Source organism: Gambusia affinis, linkage group LG20 (assembly GCF_019740435.1).
Source record: "Gambusia affinis linkage group LG20, SWU_Gaff_1.0, whole genome shotgun sequence".
NCBI lineage: Eukaryota > Metazoa > Chordata > Actinopteri > Cyprinodontiformes > Poeciliidae > Gambusia > Gambusia affinis.
In genome coordinates, this window is record NC_057887.1 from 22,274,056 (window position 1) to 22,294,980 (window position 20,925).

At 39.4% G+C, this 20,925-nt stretch overlaps 1 protein-coding gene across 1 annotated transcript in view; it reads left to right on the top strand.

Annotated features, from left to right (window-relative positions):
• The window catches only part of ntn2 (netrin 2), a 53,451-nt gene extending 34,291 nt beyond the window's left edge, over positions 1-19,160 (top strand). Inside the window, exons 4-7 of the mRNA XM_044103459.1 lie at positions 6,843-6,992; positions 10,741-10,794; positions 16,301-16,375; positions 16,914-19,160. Of these exons, the coding sequence (XP_043959394.1) occupies positions 6,843-6,992; positions 10,741-10,794; positions 16,301-16,375; positions 16,914-17,293 (659 nt within the window). The 3' untranslated portion in view covers positions 17,294-19,160. The remainder of the gene's footprint in view (positions 1-6,842; positions 6,993-10,740; positions 10,795-16,300; positions 16,376-16,913) is intronic.
• Positions 19,161-20,925: the final 1,765 nt, after the last annotated feature.

Below are 20,925 nucleotides of genomic sequence, written 5' to 3' on the forward strand. Positions count from 1 at the left end.
CAAGTAACTGTTCAACAAAATATAGAAGGTTGTTTCAAGTCAGTAATTTCTTAATATTGATTAAAAACAATTAGATACATTGGCAATGTGTTGAGTGAAATAACAGAAGACACATTAGTGTTAAATTATTGACTTGAAAAATGGACTTAAAACAAGCTCCTATATTTTGCTTGTAAGTTAGTTTTGTCTTATTTCAGATATAAGATATTTGTATTTGAAATTAGACCAAAACATTTGGTAAGACTTTTGCACTGTGGAGCATTTTAGTTGTTTAATTTATCTTCACTTATATTAAAAGTACATAATGCAGCCATTTAAACAATAAAAAACAGATGAAATTCAGATCAGTAATATTAATGCACCCTGTGAGTTTTTCTGGTGCAAGAAAACGTGTAAGCAGGCCTCGTCTTCCAGAACGTCTTCCAGCTCCAGAACCATCAGTTCAGCTCAGGAAAAAACCCACAGAGCAGAACATCACACCCGGCTGAAATCCCTGCTGAACGAAATGCACCTGCATTGTCTGTTTTATGGTCGTTACTCATCTGCAGCACGACGGAAACTGATGGTGGAGCTGCAGAAACTAAAAGAACAGCGAGGAAACAGTGCAGGAGAGACGTTTATGTTTCCTGCATGAGACGAAGTGACATTGGAGCGACATGAAGAGAATGTTTTTATTGTGATCAGAATCCAGTGTCAGTCATTATTAAAGCAGCCATGTTGTCGTTCATGTTCCCTTTAAGCTAACTTTGATGTTTCACTGTAAGTGACGTAGTAAAACAAAAACAGCCAAACGAAACGTCCTAACTCTGTTAATACTCATAATAATCATGTCAGCGCTGAAGAACTTTAAGAGGAGCAAGATGCTAAAGAGTAATGGAAAACATATGCAGCCATGGTAACTTTCAATAAAAATATAACAGCATGTCTGATTTGGCATACTGTTGCACTTAGAATTAAATTGATACTATGCCTAAAGCTTCCCCATCAAAAGTTCCCCCTGTAACCTCACACACCACATAATAGTATCTGTTCACCGCGGCATCTCTCATGGAAAAATGCATTTTACTAGTTTGCATTTACAGTGAATATGTTTTTCAGCCAGATATTAGGCTGGAGGCTTTGCAAAAATAACACCGGCTTCCTGAACTTGATGCTCTGCAAAATGTTTGAATAAACAGCAGAGAGGGAGAGATTTTCACCCTGCTGGTCCTTATCAAGGTGAAAAACTCCTGCAGGAGACGACATAATTGGAGAGAGCAGCAACTCTTACAGGGTCTACACTGCAAAAAACAGTCTGCTTTGAATGTAGATAACCAAGTTTATTTGAAACACGGAGAAACTAACTTATACGTAACTTTTCAGCAAGATATCGGAGCTTGTTTTAAGTAAATAATTCTTGAATATTGATGAAAAAGTTTTATAGTTCCTCTGGAAAAATATTTCACTTATAACTTGGGAAAAACGTCTTTTTACAAATGAAATAATCAACTAGAATATCAAGGAATTATTGATTCTAAAAAAGCTACTTATAAGTTAGATTGGTCTTTTTTCAAATGTACTATTAAATTTACAACAGAAAATATAAAAAAATACTTGGCAAGGTTTTATGTTTATGGATGTTACTACTGGCAGAAAAGAGGAAGAAGTCAACAGGAAGTAGTTAGGAAGAAGTTGTCAATGAACAGCCTTACTCACGCGTGATCTTATAGTTTTTTTATTTAATGCAAACAGTAATTGTGTTTCTCGTCATTAGCGGAATAACAACAAAGTGGAAACGCAGCTTCTGCCTACAGATGTCTGTTTTCACCAGCAAGCTAGCATAAAGCTGCGAACTGATAAACGGTTAATCTGACCAGATCTGACCAAAATGTAAGCTGGAATATCTCTACAGCGGCTGACGGTCCGTCTGACTCAGGGGCTGATCAGAACCACGGCCTTCATGGAGCGCTCATTTGCGTCAGCCCTCCTTTTCATCTCCAGCTCAACAGATGTTTCATAACACCGGCGGCTCCAACACTTCTGGCTTTTCATGCCCCGACTCACCGCAAACCTTTAACACCTTTGTCTTTTCCCACTGAATCCCTTGTTTTATTCTCTGACTCTCACTCGTGTCTGTACTTTATGTCGTGATTAAAGTCGGAGGTACGGCTGAAGTGTCAGAACTGGAAGAGGACAATAAAACGCAGGTGTCTTCTGTGGGAAAGAAAAGAGACAGACGGGTCTGTTTCTGTTTCTGATTAAAGTTAGAATAGAGAGCTGAGAAGGGAGTTCGCTCTCTAGACGTTCAGACTTCACACACGCAGAAAAGATGCATGCTAAGATCTCAAAGGTCACCAATTATCCAAAATTCACATTTTGCATGTTTTTGTACTTCCATTGAGCCTCAACTGCTTCTTCCCTCTAAGGGAGACAGATGTATTTTCCTAAAACTGTATATTTTCATTAAACAAAGAAAAATGAATTCAAATTTGGAGAAAATGAAATAAAATCAGTTCTACGTTTTTTGGTCACAGCATCACATCAGTTCTGAATCATTTTCCAGTGAAACAAGATATTATGACTCTGTGCTTTTGCACTGCAGCCATCAGCAGTTTAAGTTTTCCCATTTCGGCTCTTAACATCTTAAAAATGTAAAACAACAACATGGAGAGAAAAATAAATGGACAAAAAAAAAAATCAATTATTTATATTGGTTGATACAAAACGCTGATATTGTGAACAGCAGTAATCTGCTGACACAAAACAAACGGCGGTCGAGTCGGTGCCTCCTGGACTCATAAAGGTCCAGGAAACAGGACCGGTGATCCAGCAGCCGTCCCACCCAGACTCCAACGGATCAGGCCGTTTGCACAACAACGCCGACGTTGACGGTAAACTGTGAAGTCTTCTGGAGAAGGGAGGAGTGTGTGAGGAGTGTGTGAGGAGTGTGTGAGGAGTGTGTGCGCCCGACATAACACACGTCGTGTTTACGGTGGATGATCCTGCGCTGATCGCCGTGGAAACAATGGCCTGTCGGTGCTTTGCTGCGAGTCTCTGCAGGCCGGAGAGACCAACAGGGAGGAACATCTTCCGGATCGAGTAACCCGGGTTTGTCCCGGGTTTGGAAACTCGTTTTACAGACGAGTAAACATGCAGTGGAATTGTTAGAACGACTCGACTGCGTTTTACTGACCCTGCAGCAGAAATGTTAGGACTGATTTCTGGTGTTGTGACTGTGCAACACTGTAAAAACACAACATATTACTGAGTGTTTCTGGTCTAGTTTAGAGGAAATATCTCATCACACCTGAAATAAGACAAAACTAACTGACAACTACATTTTTAGCAAGATATCCAGGCTTGTTTTAAGTCAACAATTCCTTAAAATTTATTTTACAAAGTTAAAGTTCTATTGGCAGATTATTTCACTAATAATAATTCTGCTGGTGGAACTTGTGCTGTTTGTTCATTTTAAGAAATTATTGACTTAAAACAAAAATATAGCTTGCAGAAAGTTCCTTGCAAGTTAACTTTGTTTTATTTAAAGTGTATTAAGATATTTGCACTAAGATACTTTCCTACTTACTTACAAGTTACATTTTGAGTTAGTTTTGTTTTAAAACATGTATTTGTTAAGGTTTTGTGTGTTTGCAGTGGAAACACTGGCAGCTGCCTGATGTCTCATCACACTGCAAAAACACAAAAACTTTCCAAGTATTTTCATTTAGTTGTTTAGTATCTAGTACAAATATCTACACTTGAAAAAGACAAAAACAACTAAACCTTTCAGTAAGATGTAGGAGTTTGTTAAGTCAATAATTCTTGACCAGTTCTACTTGCAGTGCATTCACTGGAAACACTGGAAACATTGGAAACACTGGAAAAATGTCTTTTGAATGAGAAAATCAAAATGACTACTACATTTTTTCCTCAATATTAATGAATTATTAACTCTAAACAAGCTGTTAGTTCTTATTTAAAGTGTTCTGAGATCTGCACTAAAATTGGACTCAAACTCCTCGGTACGTTTTGTGTTTTTGCAGTGCAGTAACACGTTTGTCAAAGGTTCTGGTTTCCTGGTGCGGCCTGCAGGACTGAAGCGGAGCGTTGGGGGGTGAATACATCCTGATTTATAGCTTCAAATAGAAAACAATCACTCTGACACCTGTGGACCGATTAGCCCTGCAGGAAAAGGCAGAAGTGTTTCTGAAGATCTGGGCTGCAGTTAATCTTTCCCTACCCTGTCGCCAGATGCACACAATCATTGCCGGGTCAGAGTGGACCATTTAAACCCCCGCCAGCCCCCATCAACAGATGGTAGAGTCCTCTGCTTTTGTTGGAGCAGCTAACAGAGAAGCGAGAGGCATGCGAAGGCGCTGGTTGTGTTACGTGGAGAGAAGAAGTTGTGGCTTGTCAGCAGACGCCTTTTCCTGCCGTCCCATATCACTCACTGTTTGATCACAGGGTTTCCCCCCAAAATGTAACGTTAGAGTTACGCTTTTTTATTTTTTAATATAAATTTTGACACTTACAGATTTTATATGGGTGTATGTTTCAAAAAAGTCCCAGAGAATGAGAGGGTTCAGACTAAAAAGGACAATGAGTAAATGATGCCAAAGGACTCAGAGAAAAGGTTTCTTTATATGCACTGCTTTGATGCAACAAAAGTACAGAAATACAATATTTACACTGTATTTTTTCAAAGTTTCCGATGCAAATATCCAAAAATCCTTGGTAAGATTTTATGTTTTTGTGATGCAATGAGACATAAAGCAGCTGCCAGTGATTTCACTACAAAAACACACAATCTAAACAGTATTTTTGGTCTAGTTTCTGGAAATAAGACAAAATTAACTTATGTTACTTTTCAACAAGACATAATTGCTCGTTTTAAGTGAATGGTTTCACATCTCGTTAGGAACTGGAACATTTCCATCAACGTTGAAGAATTACTGACTCAAAAGAAGCTCTTACATCTTGTTGAAATTAAGTTTGTCTTATTTCAAGATATTTGCACAAGAAACTAGACAAAAATACCTGGTAGGATTTGAGTTTTTGCAGTGTAGATGTGAAAAGGGGGTGGAGACAAACCCAAAGTCTAATTAATATCAATTAGTAATTCCAAAGGAAGCAGATTAAAAATGCACACCACACTTTTCAGGTTTTGTTTGTTAAAAAAACCAACGGCCTATTTGGTGATAGTTCAGTTGGATTTTGTTTATTCTGTGGAGCCACGAGAGGCTGAATGTTTCCCATGTTCCCCTCACCCTGATGAGAGGCTCTCTCCCTCTTCCTGTCATCCTCTGCGCTCTCTTGTAAATATCTGTCAAAGTGCTTCTGACCAACACCCGGGATCATGTATCCAACAACTCCTTGGTGCCAAAAACGCCTCGTTTTGGATAAAGTAGCTTAAATAAATCACCCAGAACTAGAAAAGCGAAGGAGAGTGTTGCCAAGGCGGGGTGAGCGGAGTGTTGCTGTTGGCATTTGCCGGGCATGGACCAAGTTTTCGGGAAGTGATGAAATAACGCAGCGAGTCACCAAACGGAGTTCAGGAGAAAGGAAATAAGCAGAAACAGGAGATGAAGATGCATCGTGGCGTTTGGGTTTCCCATTAATGTTCTACTGAACGTAACGCTCAACCTCCGGTTTCACACAAAAGACTGATATGGAAGTGAAAAGCAAAAATTCATAACTGTCCTGAAACGTAAAAAATACAAAATATAGTAAAACCGATCAAGTTTTAGTTCTGTAAAGACCAGAAGCTTTAAAGATGATCTATAATGTTTCCCTAAACAGGTGAGGAAAGGACTGTGGGCAAAACGAAACAAAAGTTTAGTCTGGCTCTTTCAAAACACTGAAAAAAACACAAATTTTACCAAGTATTTTTCTTTAGTTTCTACAGAAAATATCTTAAGACAAAACTAACTTACAAGTAGCTTTTCAGCAAAACACAAGAGCTTGTTTTATGTAAATAAACCCTTAATATTGAGAATGAACTACTTCCATCTGCAGATCATTTCACTTTTAACAAGTGAATGTGTTTTGTAAATGTCTGTTTAACAAAACATTTTTCCTGCACTATGAGTGAAACAATCACCAAGGAATTATTGACCTGAAACAGGATCCCATATGCTGCTCAAAAGTTGCATTTTTGGTTTTGTCTTATTTCTGGTGCAAAGACAGAAACACATAAAAATATATAATAAAGTTTGTGTTTTTTGCAGTGAATGAACTCTTTTAGAGTCTTGTCACTTTAAATCCAGATAAGCTGCTGCTGGCCACGCCCACCAAATCAACGGTTACACTCACATGAAAATAGCTGCAAACAGATGAACAATTATACATCTGTACATGTTTAAAAAGCATTAATGGCGCCTCCTGCACAGCCAGCCAGAATCCAGCAAGTGGTTTCTGGTGGTAGGTCAACAACAAAACACTTTGTCTTTTCCAGCAGCCATTGTACTGTGCATACAGCGGGAAAACCAGCTGACAAAAAACATGTTGGAGCTCTGTTGGGTTGCTAGGTAACAGGTGGAATTCTGCTGGGGTTGCTAGGTAACGGAGTAGAGCCTGCTGATTTGTGACGTGACATTATGAACGTTTTTAAAACGACTTATTTTTCAGACACCAAAAGTCATTAACTGCCAAAAAAATGTCTGTGTGATTTATTTAAGTGCTGATAGTTTGTTTAGGAGCAGCAGAAACCAAAATGGATGTTCAAAAACCTGCAAAATGTCAATCATAACTCCCCTCTATATGTGAAACACAGGAGTTTGGCAGCAAATTCAACCAGCTAGTTTGAATATTTTGTTTCTGTCTCTATAATAACACTCTCCCTCCCCCTTCACACCCGCCCCCAGCATGTGACTGCCACCCTGTGGGCGCCGCAGGCAAAACATGCAACCAAACCACCGGCCAGTGTCCCTGCAAGGACGGCGTCACCGGCCCCACCTGCAACCGCTGCGCCAAGGGCTACCAGCAGAGCCGCTCACCTGTGGCCCCCTGCATCAGTGAGTGATGAATACACACCGCAACACACACACACACACACACACACACACACACACACACACACACACACACACACACACACACGCACACACACGTCTATAACCTTTTAGTTTTTATAGTTTTCAGTGACTCTCTGAATAAAAATTGCAGTAATTAACACAAAGTGTTGTCAGGAGTGTAGAAGACCTGCAGGTTTGAGCAGAAACATGTACAGAAATAAAGGAAAGTGTTGCTGATTTCTGGAGAATCACTGCACTGCAAAAACACAAAATCTCACCGAGTATTTTTATTTTAGTTTCTAGTGAAAATATCTTTAAAGTGACTTATAAGTAACTTTTTAGCAAGAAATAGAAGCTTCTTTTCTATCCACTGGCTGATTATGTCATTTGAAACAAGGGAAAATGTTTTAAGTGAAATAATCTGCCAGTGAAACGTTTTTTCATCAATATTTTCAAATTATTGATTTAAAACAAGCTCATATGTCTTGCTGAAAATTTACTTGTAAGTTTTGTCTTACTTCAGAAATCTGAGATATATTTGCACCAAATGTTTGACCAAAAATACTTAAGATTTAGTTTGTAGAAAGCTAGAACGCACACTGCAAAAACACGTTACCACATATTTTTGCTCTAGTTTCTAGTGGAACTAGTTTAGTACACTTGAAATAAAAAACAATTAACTGTTCAGCAACATATAAGAGGTTCTTTTAAGTAGATAAGTCCTTAATATTGATTAAAAAAGTTCTAGTTCCACTGGCGCCGTTACCTAGCAACGCCAGCCAAGCCCAGCCCGTCGCCTAGCAACCCAATTCTAGTTCCACTGGCCGATAATTTCACTTATAGAAAGACATTTTTCCCATGTCATGACTTAAAATAAGGCCCTGTTTCTTGATGAAAAGTTACTTTTGTCTTATTTAAAGTGCACAAAGATATTTACACAAGAAACTAGACAAGAAAATATTTGGTAACATGTTATTTTTGTCACCCTGATCCATAACAGCTGCCACTGTATTTCCACTCTCTTGTAGTGTGTGTGTTTTCACTCTATATGCAGTAGATTTGGTGTTTAATTTCCTGTGACAAACGTGTGTGTGAGTGTGTGTGTGTGTGTGTATGTGTGTGTGTGTGTGTGTGTGTCCTTGTGGGCTGTGAGTTTCACCAGTGGCCTGGCACACACAGCCCTGTGTAAGTGAGGGCAGCTCCCCGCCACACTGAGCGCCACATTGCTGGCTCTCAGACTGGAGCGGGGCCCCGCCCGGCCTCGCAGCGGCACGCTGCCACGCTGCTCCTCTCACACGCTGCCCTGCAGCAGATGGCAGACGGGCATGAAGGGGAAGACGACTGCGGACACGGATGGTCAACTACACATGACTCTGAGTGACACCGATCTGTCCGGGAAGGGGAAGGAAACCAGTACATGTGTGTTTGTAATCTGGTTTTTGGAAGCAAAAGACATGGCTGGATTTACTGCAGAGCCAGATAATGGAGTGTTTCTACAATTTTTAATGTTGCAACCAGTTCAATGTGTTTTATTGGGATTTCACTGCAAAAACACAAAATCCTACCAAGAATTGTTGGCCTAGTCTCTACTGCAAATATCTTAGTACACTTGAAATAAGACAAAATGAGCTTACAAAGTAACTTTTCCATCAAGATATAAGAGGTTGTTTTAAGTCGATAATTATTGAATATATTAGTTTCATTGGCAGATTATTTAATTTATAACTTCAGAAAAATGTTTTGTTAAAAGTGAAAGAATTTACCAGTTTATCAATATTCAATTATTGACTCTAAACAAGCTCCCATATCTTGCTAAAACGTTACTTTCAAGAGTAACATGGATGTTACTGAATGTTTGTTGTCGTGAACAGACCTGACACGATAAACAATAATTCAATTATGATAAATGAAAAGAAAGATTCTCGTTTCTCTTTTTACCAAAAACTGGCTGATAAAAGTCTTCAGTCTATACATACTAAAAATAAGAAAGATGTTGTGTTTTTGCAGGGAATCTTCTCATTACCAGCATTGAATCCTGTCGTGTATTTTGCTGGGTTTTTTATTATTTAAATGGTCTCATAATTGTCATTTTGCCTCCTGAGATTTCTGTTTCCCAAGACAGAAGACAGGCCCATTGAGCCGCCAATTAGTATGAAGGCAGCAGCCCCTATCCAAAACATCCTTTCATCATCTGTCCTTCTGCACAAGACGAGGCGGTGACGGCTCGGGGACTCTGCGCGGCCGCAGCAGCTGCGCCTGGCGGCCGCCACACAGCCTCCGCAGCCCCTTGTTTGTTTTGGTTGGCAGGGTGTCCATAATTTTAAAGAGACAACGGCTGCGTTGCCTCAAAACAGCTTTCTAAGAACCAAACCCTGCACAACACACACACACACACACACACACACACACACACACACACACACACACACACACACCCAGGACTGAAAACCCTCAACCTAATCAAAAGCAGATCCGCCAAGCCGGCGCTCCGGTAATTCTGTGTTACGGTAACAGCGGTGTTAGCATTAGCATTTGTATTGGGAGGTCGCATACGATTAGAGGTCCAGGAGGAATTCCAACGCGCCGCCTGCGAGGGGGAGGCATCTGCCTCAAGATGCCCCGCGCCATCTGTCCGTCTGTCCAAACGGGGAGATTACGCTGCAGAGTTAACCCGGCATCTGCTGGGGGCATCGGTCTGTTTTCTCCTCAGGGGCAAAAACTGAAGAAGGGTGGCAAACTTAAAGCTGCAGTACGTAACTTTTATTAAAATGTCTCCATGTCATGGCAGTTTAATATGAGACAGATGATCTGTGGAAAAACTGATCTCACCTGCCTCCTGTCTGAGCTGATGTTGCCATCTGAAGAAACGACCCTAAAACAACCAATCAGAGCCAGGAGGAGGGGCTTAACGCTGTCAATCAATCTCATGTACTCACTGCTAAATATGCTAATGGAAAAGAACAACAAAGTTTATTACAAATTAAAATGTTGATTAGTGTTTCATTTATAATGTTTCAAAAGCAGCAGAATTGCTGCTTCTCCATGTTTGGTTCTGGTTCTGCATCCAGAACCAGAAGACCTGAGAGGTCTGGAAGGTTGATGCAACAGCAGATCTTTAATATATTGTGGAATGGAGAGAGACGGATGAGTAGCGCCACACAGAGCCTGATTGACAGCGCTAAGACCCGCCTCCTGGCTCTGATTGGTTGTTTCTAGTTGGCACTGAGAGAAGGAAGAGAAACTGAATTTCTTTCACAGATTATCTGTCTTAAACTGTCGCTTCAAAATTTGTGTAACAAAAACATGTTACATAAAAATTACATACTGCAGCTTTAAATTGCCGTTTCATCTAAATACTTAGTCTGAGAGTTTTCCCAGCGTAAATAATCTAAATAATCTAAAATAATCTGATAATCAATATTACAAATTTACTAAAACATCTCCTATATCCTGCTTAAAAGTTGCTTCTAAGTTAGCTTTGTCTTTTTTCAAGTCTATCACAATATTTGAACTGGAGACCAGACCAAACATAGTTGGTAAGGTTTTGTTTTTTTTGCAGTGTAAGTGTCATTCTGTCAGAATCAAACTGAGAAAGAAACAAACTGATGAAAACATGTCAGAATCCAAACTGTGTGTCTCTGATTATCTCCGTCTGAACCGGCCTGCTTGTTTTTGTGAGTTTTCTGTATCTGTATGAATGTTTTCACGCTCTGGATCCGCATTAATTTGCGTCTCCTGTGTGTTTCAGAAATCCCGGTGGTCAACCCCACAGCTGCGGTGAGCAGCACGGAGGAGCCAGCAGGTTAGCCTAGCCGCTCTGCACCTCACCCATGAGCGCCGCTGCTTTACGAGAGGAACAAAAACATATTTCTCAAACTTTCTAGACATGACTTTTAAGGTGTGGAATAAATATTAAGGCAGGGCGGGTCTGGATGTTTGAAGTTATGAGAGCAGCGGGGACGGCAGGATTTTTCCATTGTCTTAAAACTCTGACTGCTCGGCCTGGACCGAGCGGAGGCCCGCAGCGCCGCCAGCCGATTGGCTGCAGACGTGATTAGTTACGGTATCGAGGGGAAGTTGGGAGATCTGAGGTGTGAAAAGAGACTTGGCAAATAACTGGGGGGAAATATGTTCAGTCACTCCCTCTGTCTCTCCAGCTTAGGCTCCGGTCAATTACCCAGTCCTTATTTTTCATGCAGTGGCTGTTTGCTTTGAACGGCGGTGGCGATTTGGAAATGTTGATTCGTTAGTTGATTTATAGCATATATCGTCACTCAAACTGCGGATCTTGTCCCCCTCCCCACTCCGTCACCAGAGCGTTTTCGAAGTATAACAGTTATTGTTTTTACATCCCTCTGCTTCTAAAACATTATACTTGTATTTGAAATCAGTAACTGTCAAGTTTTACTTCTCAGCTCGGTTCAAACTTTTGATTTGTGCTTTCTTGCGTTTCAAGAGCAACACTTAAAGAGTTCAAGGCATATTTAATGACTAGATACCTTGGATGAAGCTAAAAGCTGAACTTGGAAACATAAACAAAAGACACATTATATAACTACAGAAGAGTAACACAAAATGTTTCGCGTTTCCCAATCCTTATGCAGTACTGTCTAATGTTACCGTGCAGCTGTTAATCTAAAAGGTGATTTTAATATTGGTAATAATGCTTATGAAATAAATCCCTTTAAGGCAACAGCTCAGATTCTGGTTCAAGATTGATTTATGCTCATTCAATTCAGTTTAGTTCAGTTTTACAAACAAAGAAAAAACATTAAAATAATTTAAATTCAATCACACATTCATCAAAGGTCGTCTATACAAAACATGTTAATTAAATTTTTTCACAAAATCATTCTTCGATAATATTTGCATCTGTTTCAGGGCCTCCTGTCACTTTAAATCTAAATAAGCTGCTGCTGGCCACGTCCCCCAATTCAACATTTACACTATTTACAGCTATATAGCTATTTACACTTCTGAAAATGGCTGCAAACAGATGCGTAATTATACAACCGTACATCTTTGAAAAGCAGAAGTGGAGCCTCCTGTAAAACCAACAGGAATGCAGCAAATGGATTCTGGATGGTTATTCAACAACAAAAACACTTTGTTTTTTCCAGGCGCTCAACTTGAATTGCTAGGTAACAGGCGGAATTCTGCTGGGGTTGCTAGGTAACAGGCGGAATTCTTCTGGGGTTGCTAGGTAACAGGCGGAATTCTGCTGGGGTTGCTAGGTAACGGGCGGAATTCTGCTGGGGTTGCTAGGTAACAGGCGGAATTCTGCTGGGGTTGCTAGGTAACGGGCGGAATTCTGCTGGGGTTGCTAGGTAACGGCCAGAATTCTGCTGGGGTTGCTAGGTAACGGCCAGAATTCTGCTGGGGTTGCTAGGTAACGGCCGGAATTCTGCTGGGGTTGCTAGGTAACGGGCAGAATTCTGCTGGGGTTGCTAGGTAACGGTTTATTGCCTGCTGGTTTGCGATACATCATAATAAAATTACTAAAATAAAAGTAGCCATCCATAAAATTACTCAAGAGTAAAAATGATTTGAGAAGCCTCCTCAAGTACTTATCAATCATTTAATATTTAAAAATTACATCATCAGATGGACCAAAACATAAAGTTAAGTGGAAATTGTGGTATTTTAAGAATGAAAACAATAATTCATACAGGTAACAACAAAAAAATCACAATCAGGCAAAAGAATATTTTCCATATCAGCTTCTTTCAATAAAAAAAACTTATGAAACTCAAACAAAAACTGCAGGTGTGTCTGTGTCTGGTGAAATTTTGGTTAAACTTGTTTTTCATTCAGTGGGTTGAAAATCCAGAAATGTTATTCAAGTAAAAGTAGAGATACTTCATAATAAAATTACTGCAGCAAAAGTAAAATGTACAGCGTAATAAAAATGTTAAAAGTAGTTTTTTTAAGTTACTCCAGTGAATGTAACTGGTTATTTTCCAACTCTGCCTTTACCCAACCTTAACTTTAATGAACAGTGTGTTCCTTACAGTCAGATATTTAAATTAAAGTAAATGATCTTTCCTTTGTTTAATCGCCAAGTCAAAGTCCAGATTTTCCAGAGTTTCCAAGGCTGCTCAGGAACCCCATATCTGGTCGTTTTAGATTTAGCGACCAAAAAATGGGGGCAGCTCTGTCCTGTTTACTTCTTCCTTGGGAAAATGTTAAAGAATCTAAGAACACAAGCCACTGATTGTCAATTCATCCCAGCTTCTTCGAAACAAACCAGAAAATTCCCCCATCCTTCTTCTTCCTGAACTACCGGACGAGAAGCCTCACCATCAGCAACCTATAGCTAACCCCAACGTTTTGTGTGAGGGGCGGTGGGCACCATTTGTCCTTGTCACGGCGCAGTGAAAGGGGGATCTCTGGTTGCCAGTTAGGGTTTCCTTCTGGGTCACTGGCTGATTCTCCATGAGCTCTAACAGGTGAAGAACCAGCAATAAACTTCCAGTCATGGGAAAACACTCATCAGAAGAACTAAGGGAGGCTGTCCAAAGTGCGGCCCGGAGGCCATTTGTGGGCCTTGGACTGATTTTGAACGGCCCCCAACTGCAATTCGAAAATTATACAAATTTGGCCTTTAGATGGAGACTTTTAACTTTTGTGATTAATCTCAGAAATTTTCTAGAAAACTTGGAAATTTTCTACAAAAAATTAAGAAATTTAATTTACGATATTAATTGAAAAATAAAATGTATTTTTTCAAGAAAATTTCTGATTACTCACAGAATTTCAGACTTTTTTGGCAGAAGTTTACTGTTTTTTTTATAATGGCTCTAACGGCGCAGTAGGTTTTGCATGTTTGTAAGAAAAGTTTCTGGTTTTTAGTTTCTTTTGGGCTCAATTGAATAATTTTATTTTCAGTAATAAGAACAGGATTTAGATCCCTTTGTTTCAAAATATTTGCTATATTTAAGTTTAAGAAAGAACAGCAGCTGATTTTGGTGCAGCAATGTTGGATTTTCAGTAAAAGTGTCTGGATAAACTCGGTTTTATCTTTTGTTAAAACTTAGTTATAAAAACAAAAATACTTTGTTTTGCACTTTACATCTATCTCTGTAAGGAAATAATGTTGGTAACAATTTTACCCTGATTACAAATGAAAAGTCTCCATCTGCATCTGCAGAACAGATCTGTATCATTTTTGAATTGCAGTTGAGGGCCACACAAAATCAGTCCAGGAGCCACAAATGGTCCCGGGGCCGCACTTTGGACCCCATAGACCCCAAACATCCATGTCTTTACTTCCGACTTCCTGCTTGTTTCTCCTTTTCTTTAGCTAATAAAACCTGCAGCATTCATGGCCAAGTCTGCTTGGTCATTTTATGGCCTCTTTGGCCCTCGGCTTCTTCCTCCTATTTAGTCATTTCCTCCAAACACGGTCAGAACAACTCCCTTACCTTTGAGCATCGTAAAAATCCTTCATTTCTACTACTTGAAAATATGATTTGATTTTTTTTTCTTCTGTTTGGAATATAACGGTTCTAGTATTTTCATTTTGTTTGCTACATGATGGTGCATTTTCCTTAGTAACTTTAGTCTGAATTTCTGCCTCAGGTTGAAGAAATGTTGCCTGGTAAAAAGACAAAAAAACAACAAACTTACTGCATAAGTTTGAAGAAGTTAATTCAGTAACAACAAACTTACACAAAGTCCTGCATAAGTTTGAAGAAGTTAATTCAGTAAATCCCTGGTATTCAGAAAATGCTAGCTGCTAGCCGCTAGCTGCTAGAGGCATTTCCATTAAAGATGTATGCAAAGCTTTGTCAATATTCTGCAGATGTGGTTTTAAAAGCCTCCTCATGTACTCCATATGACTGAACTTAGCGCTTTAGCATTAGCTTCTACAACATACCATGTTGGAATAGCATGTTAGCATTAGCTGAGTTGAGCTAATGTTGATGATTAGTGATTTAGGGCTAAAAGTTACTCAACAAGTAAATGTGTTTAAGTAGCAATAAGAAGCTTCACTAATCTGACTAAAATGAAAAAATGTGTAGTTAGCTTCTAGTATTTTTAAATCCCCCAAACGTTGAGTTATTTATAAGGTGTTTTAGATTTAAATTATTTACAAAATCCAGTGACAAACTGAAATGTGAAACTTTCCTAACCATCTCTTACAGAAGACCAGCACTTTGAATATTATTTTTGCAACATGATTGCATTCATCTGTTTTTTTAAAAATGCGTTCAGTTATGTTTCTTATCAGTTTCATCTCTAGCACTTCCTCTGCTCTTCCTGTGTTGATAGAAAATGTCTTTTGCAATCACACAGAGAATTGGCGCTCATATTGTTGAGTGGACAAAATAAATATTTCAGGATTTCTAGAAAACAAACCTTGGGAAATAATTACATGCATGTGCTCTGGAGCCTTTGAAGGGGTTTTTTTTTCATCTGAATGAACTCATCAGGAAATGTATTCATCCATGAGGAATGGCGTACACAGTCATCAGTGTCAGCTGCAAACTATATTTAATAACTTCGTCATTTAACTTCTTCAAGTTCCCTTGAAAGAATAAAATCTGGATCAAAGTGGTTCCAACAGAACAAGATTTATGTTGGGGAAAACAGTTAAATCAACAAATAAACTGACTTTGAATGTCACAATGATAATTATAACTATACAGGCAAACCAGCGAAAATGGTGAACAGAGACGATTCACCCATCGTACTCCGAGTCGTCAGCCGAAGTATTTCCTCACTGCAAAAACACAAAATCTTACCAAATAATCTTGGTCACGTTTTTAGTGCAACTACAATATTATACTTGAATAAAGAAAACTTATTTTTCAGCAAGATATAGCAGCTTGTTTTAAATAAATTATTTCTTAATATTAATGACAAAGAACTAGCTCCATTGGCAGATGAATGAATTATAACATGGGAAAAATGTCTTGATAAAAGTGAAAAAATCTGCCAGTGGAACTAGAACTGGGTTGCTAGGTAACAGCTGAGCTTGACTGGGGTTGCTAGGTAACGGCTCCGGTGGAACTGGAACCATTTCACCAATATTAAGGAATTACTGACTTAAAACAAGCTCCTGTTTGTTGCGGAACTTGCCAGTTGGTTTTGTCTTATTTCAAGTGTACAGAGATATTTACACTAGAAACTAGACAAAAAATACTTGGTAAGATTTTGTGTTTTTGCAGTGCAGTCACTGCATTGATGCATTAGAGCTTAAAGATTTCAAGAATACATGTGTTGCAGGAAGTCAGTGAGTGTTGGGAGAACCTTAACAGTTGAAGTTTTCTAAAAGTAAAAGTTGTTTGTCTTTGTTTTTGCAGATTGTGAGTCTTATTGTAAACCAGTGAAAGGAAATCTAAAGATCAACATGAAGAAGTTCTGCAAGAAGGATTACGGTAAGAAAACACAACTATCAGCCAGAGGTTTACATACACTCATCATCACTGACACGATGCAATAATTTATCACTTCAAAAACAAAATCTTACCAAGTATTTTTAGTGCAAATATTTTAGTACACTTGAAATAAGACAACAGTCACTTACAAGTATTTTTTCAGCAAAATAAAGAAACTTGATGGAGAGAACAGACTTTAAAATACTGTTAGTTTATAAATCACTCAACGGTTTAAAGATCTGCTGTTGTGGTATGAACCTTCCGGACCTCGCAGGTCTTCTGGTTCTGCTCTGCATCCAGAACCAAACATGGAGAAGCAGCACTCAGCCTCTATGCTCCCCAGAACAGGAACAAACTAAATCCTGGCTGTTTAGAGTTGCTTTTGTACCACAATAAATGAAACATCAATCAACATTTTGGTGTGTAATGACAGAATGAACAGAAAATATCATTTTAAATTTTTGGTTTACTTTGTTGCTGGAATATTCTGCAGAAATGAAACTTGATTGATTGATTGATAGTGTGACTGTTTTCTCAGCGGTCCAGGTCAACGTTCTGGACATGGAGACGGTCGGGGACTGGGCCAAGTTCTCGGTCAGCGTTGTGTCTGTGTACAAAAGCCGCGGCGAGCCCCTGAAGCGCGGCGACAACATCCTGTGGGTGCACATGAAGGACCTGGCCTGCAAATGCCCCAAGATCCAGATGAGCAACAGATTCCTGGTGATGGGCGGCGCCGAGGGTGGCACGGCCCCGGCGGCGGGCCCGGGAGTCGGGCCCGGAGGGGGCGTCTCCGGACCGGAGCGAGTTGGCTTGGTGGCTGATAAGAACAGCCTGGTGATCCAGTGGAGGGACGTTTGGACGAGACGTCTGAGGAAGTTTCAGCGCAAAGAGAAGAAGGGGAAATGCAGCAAAGCGTGATCTGACCTTCCTGACCTCTCCATGACTGTTTCTCGCTCCTTCAACCCTCATCGCCTTTTTTAATCAAGGGAACACTGCGCATACAAAAACAATTGCATGTACCTTCCATGTTTTATGGATCAATGTTTTTGTGTACATTGTATGATTATTCTACCTGTCTCTGTGTTCAATTGGTTTGCCTTGAAAAGGAACCAATGAAAAGGGTTTGAAACGTTCAACCCATCGAACTCCGACCTCAAACTGGTGCGAGTGACCGTCTTCCGCCTCGTTGCTTTCGTACTTTATGTACCGCAGGCCGTAAAGTTGTGTCCTCTGCACTTTTCCAAGGACGTAACTTTGCAGTGCTCCCCACTTTCTGAGTTGGACTGATTTCAGCAACAGCTTAGCCAACTTACCGGACTGTCCGCTGGCCACCTCGCTCCGAGTCTTCACGTTCTGATTGGCAGACTGCACCTAAGAAACTTTTTGTCCCAAAAGGAAGCAAGGGCTCCCTCAGCAGGGACGCTTCTCCTAGTCGTACCACCACCGCTGCTGCTCCTCACGTGGGATCTTTTTATCTACAACTTTGTGATGCTGTTGCTGATGACAGTTTTAATTTCTCACTTGAATTCTCGGCCAAGCCCTATCTTGATTTTCAGTCTGTCTATTTGGCAGAATGACCCTGTTTGTGCATGTGAGGCTGCGCCTCTTCACCGCTAGTCCCTCCAACACATCCTGACTCACGTCTTTGTTGTTTTTGGGGACAAAAGATGAAGTGACACGGACAAATGGCTGGAATTTCAGAACAGTGCAACATTTCCAGAGATGTTTTTGCTTTATGGATAACGTCTTCCGCTGGTTGCCATCTTCCAGATGTTGCTGTTGACCAACGTAATTTTTATACTCTTTCAAGGTTTTAATGTGTCTGAAGACTGGCAGGCTCCGCTTGGCCAAAATAAGAGACTGAAACGAGATTTTCTTTTCATGCAGTACAAAAATAGGAATTAGGCAGATAAACATCACAGCCATGTTTTTCTCTGTAGTGTATGATGACAACAAGAATGAGGCTGGAAACATTCTAGCTCTCGCTGATTGTATTATGACATGAGAGGATCATGTTTCATCTTTTTGTGCTTTTCTTATATATATATTTGCATGTTTGTGGCTTCTTGCTAACGGTTAGCAGAGCGGGAGCTGAACCAATGTGAGTCTGAAGATCCAATGGAAAACTTCTACCACGTGTTCACCCTGAGGCACAGCGTTGCCATTTCACTGCCAAATCATTACTTTCAGTTTTATATTCAATTAGAAATGTACAGCTACTCTCAAAATGTTTCCTATTTCACTTCCTGAAGGAGATTGCTTTGAGCAGTAGAGAAAAAAATTGAGCGGATGTGAAGATTAAAAGTATAGGTCACGACTGTTAAGGTAAAGTTCTGGGATCAGTTGGTTATAAATCCAGATTATTGATCATTTACCATCTGAAAACAACTTTATCTAAATATACATAACGTTTTATGCAAACAGTATTTTGTGAATCATCAAACTTTCATCATGTTTCCGTTGGGCAGTTATTGAGAAAAAAACTGATTGTTTACACAGAAACATGAGGTTGGAGGCGGTGCGACGCCAACAACCTTCCTGAGTGAAACATTTACTGAGATTAGAATATTTCCTATCAGACTAACTGTCTGATATAAAACTAATGGTGATGATGTAAAATGAATCACCAAACTTTCATTATGTTTCATTTGGGCCAGAACAAACCCTGAAAGGTTTGGAGGGCCATGTGTAAAGTCAAAAACTTAACAGCAATAATTTGATAAAACAAACCAAATATTTATTTTAAAATTAAATATTTTGTTAGCAAGCTAAATATTTAATTTGAGACTGGATATTTTAATCTCAAATGTAACTAAATGTAAATATTTAGTAACATTTAGTGTGAATGTTACTAAATATTTACATTCAAACTAAATATTTATCCCAGATATTAAACTAAGTTAAATATTTAGTTTGAAATATTTAGTGTGAAGCTACATATTTAGTTTCTACTAAATATTTTTCACTTTAACCTTAATATTTAGTTCAAAGCTAAACATTTATTGTAAACTAAACATTATGTTTGAAACTAAATCCATTATTTTGCTGCTGACCTAAATATTTAATTTGAGGAAGAATATTTTAACTTGGTAGCAAAATATTTCGTTTGATGCTAAATACTTAGCTTGGTGACTAAATATCCAGTTTAGAGATAAATATTTAGTTTTTCACCTTAATATTAACCTGCTAATATTTAGCAGGTTTCAGATATTTAGTTTGAAACAGTAACATTTATAACTGAATAACTTTGTGACAATATGAATGAAAAATTTTAAATAATCCAAATTATTGCTGTTAATTTTTAACTGTGTAAATCTACAAACATCTCATAATAACAGAAAATGCCCACAATCCTCTAAACTTGGTGATTTGTTTGGTCTGCAGGATCTGTAAGATCCCTCCAGAAATCCCAAATAATCCGTTACAGATCATATCTAGTCACCATATATCTGATCTGACTGGCATCACAGATGTTATCTGAAGGATTTTTGGATCTTCCTGCTGACGTCCAAAAACACCCAAAACCAGTTTCCACTCACCCACTGTGGGGAAAAAAACAGAACAAAATAAGTATTGAGGTTTATGCTAGCGCTGTTCCCATGCTCCGCTCACACTGAAGGAATTTCACAAAAATGCGGAACCAAACCGTCAATTTTTCATCGGTTGGTTTTGCTCCGCGCCTGTCAGGCAGGTGGAGTTACAGTAGCAGCTAGCAGCCGTCTCACTGCACCACTTCAGGTCCACTTGACACATTTTGATAGCCTGTCAAACACTTTGAGGCCCGTCTGGAGAGGCACTGCAGACTTCTCAAAACTTTTTTTTTTTTCCAGGACATCTGAACTAAATTCCTCCGTTTTTAAGTGCTTGGAAAGTTAGAGTGAGTCTCAGCGAGCCTCACAGGGAGATTCCTCCTGTTGTTTTACATTAACAAGCCTGGCAGCTTGGCAGTGGTACTGAGGCAACGTACTTTGTTTATGCCCTTTCACAGGGTTTATAGCATCCACATGCGTATGCGTGTGACTTTGTGTTTAATTAACCCCTGCTGAGCAAACAAGTGTGCAGCGCTCTGTGAAGTATTCATACCCATTCACCTTTTTCACATTTTGTCACCTTACAACCAGACTTTTATGGATTATTTCAGGTTTTTATGTGACAGACCAACAAAAACCGGCAGCTAATTGTGAAAAAATACATAGTTCCCATCTGTAAGATGTGGCAGGCTTTAATATTCAGCCCCATGAGGTAAAACTTTATTGGACCACTTTCAGCTGCTATTTCAGCTCCAGATTAGGTGGCGAAGATTTGAGAACCGACAGTTTTCAAACCAACTCAGTTTCTTAAACCGGTTTATGCTTTTATGTAAACATTGTAGCTCTGGCAGTGGCTGCCTTACTTCACATCTACAACTTAATTTGTTGATAATATTCTTTCACCTGAGCTGTGGATCTTTACAGCTCCTCAAGAGTTACCATGGGCTTTTGGCTGCCATTCTGATGGCAAAACTGCAAAAACACAAAATCTTCCCAACCATCTTTATCTAGTTTCTCGGG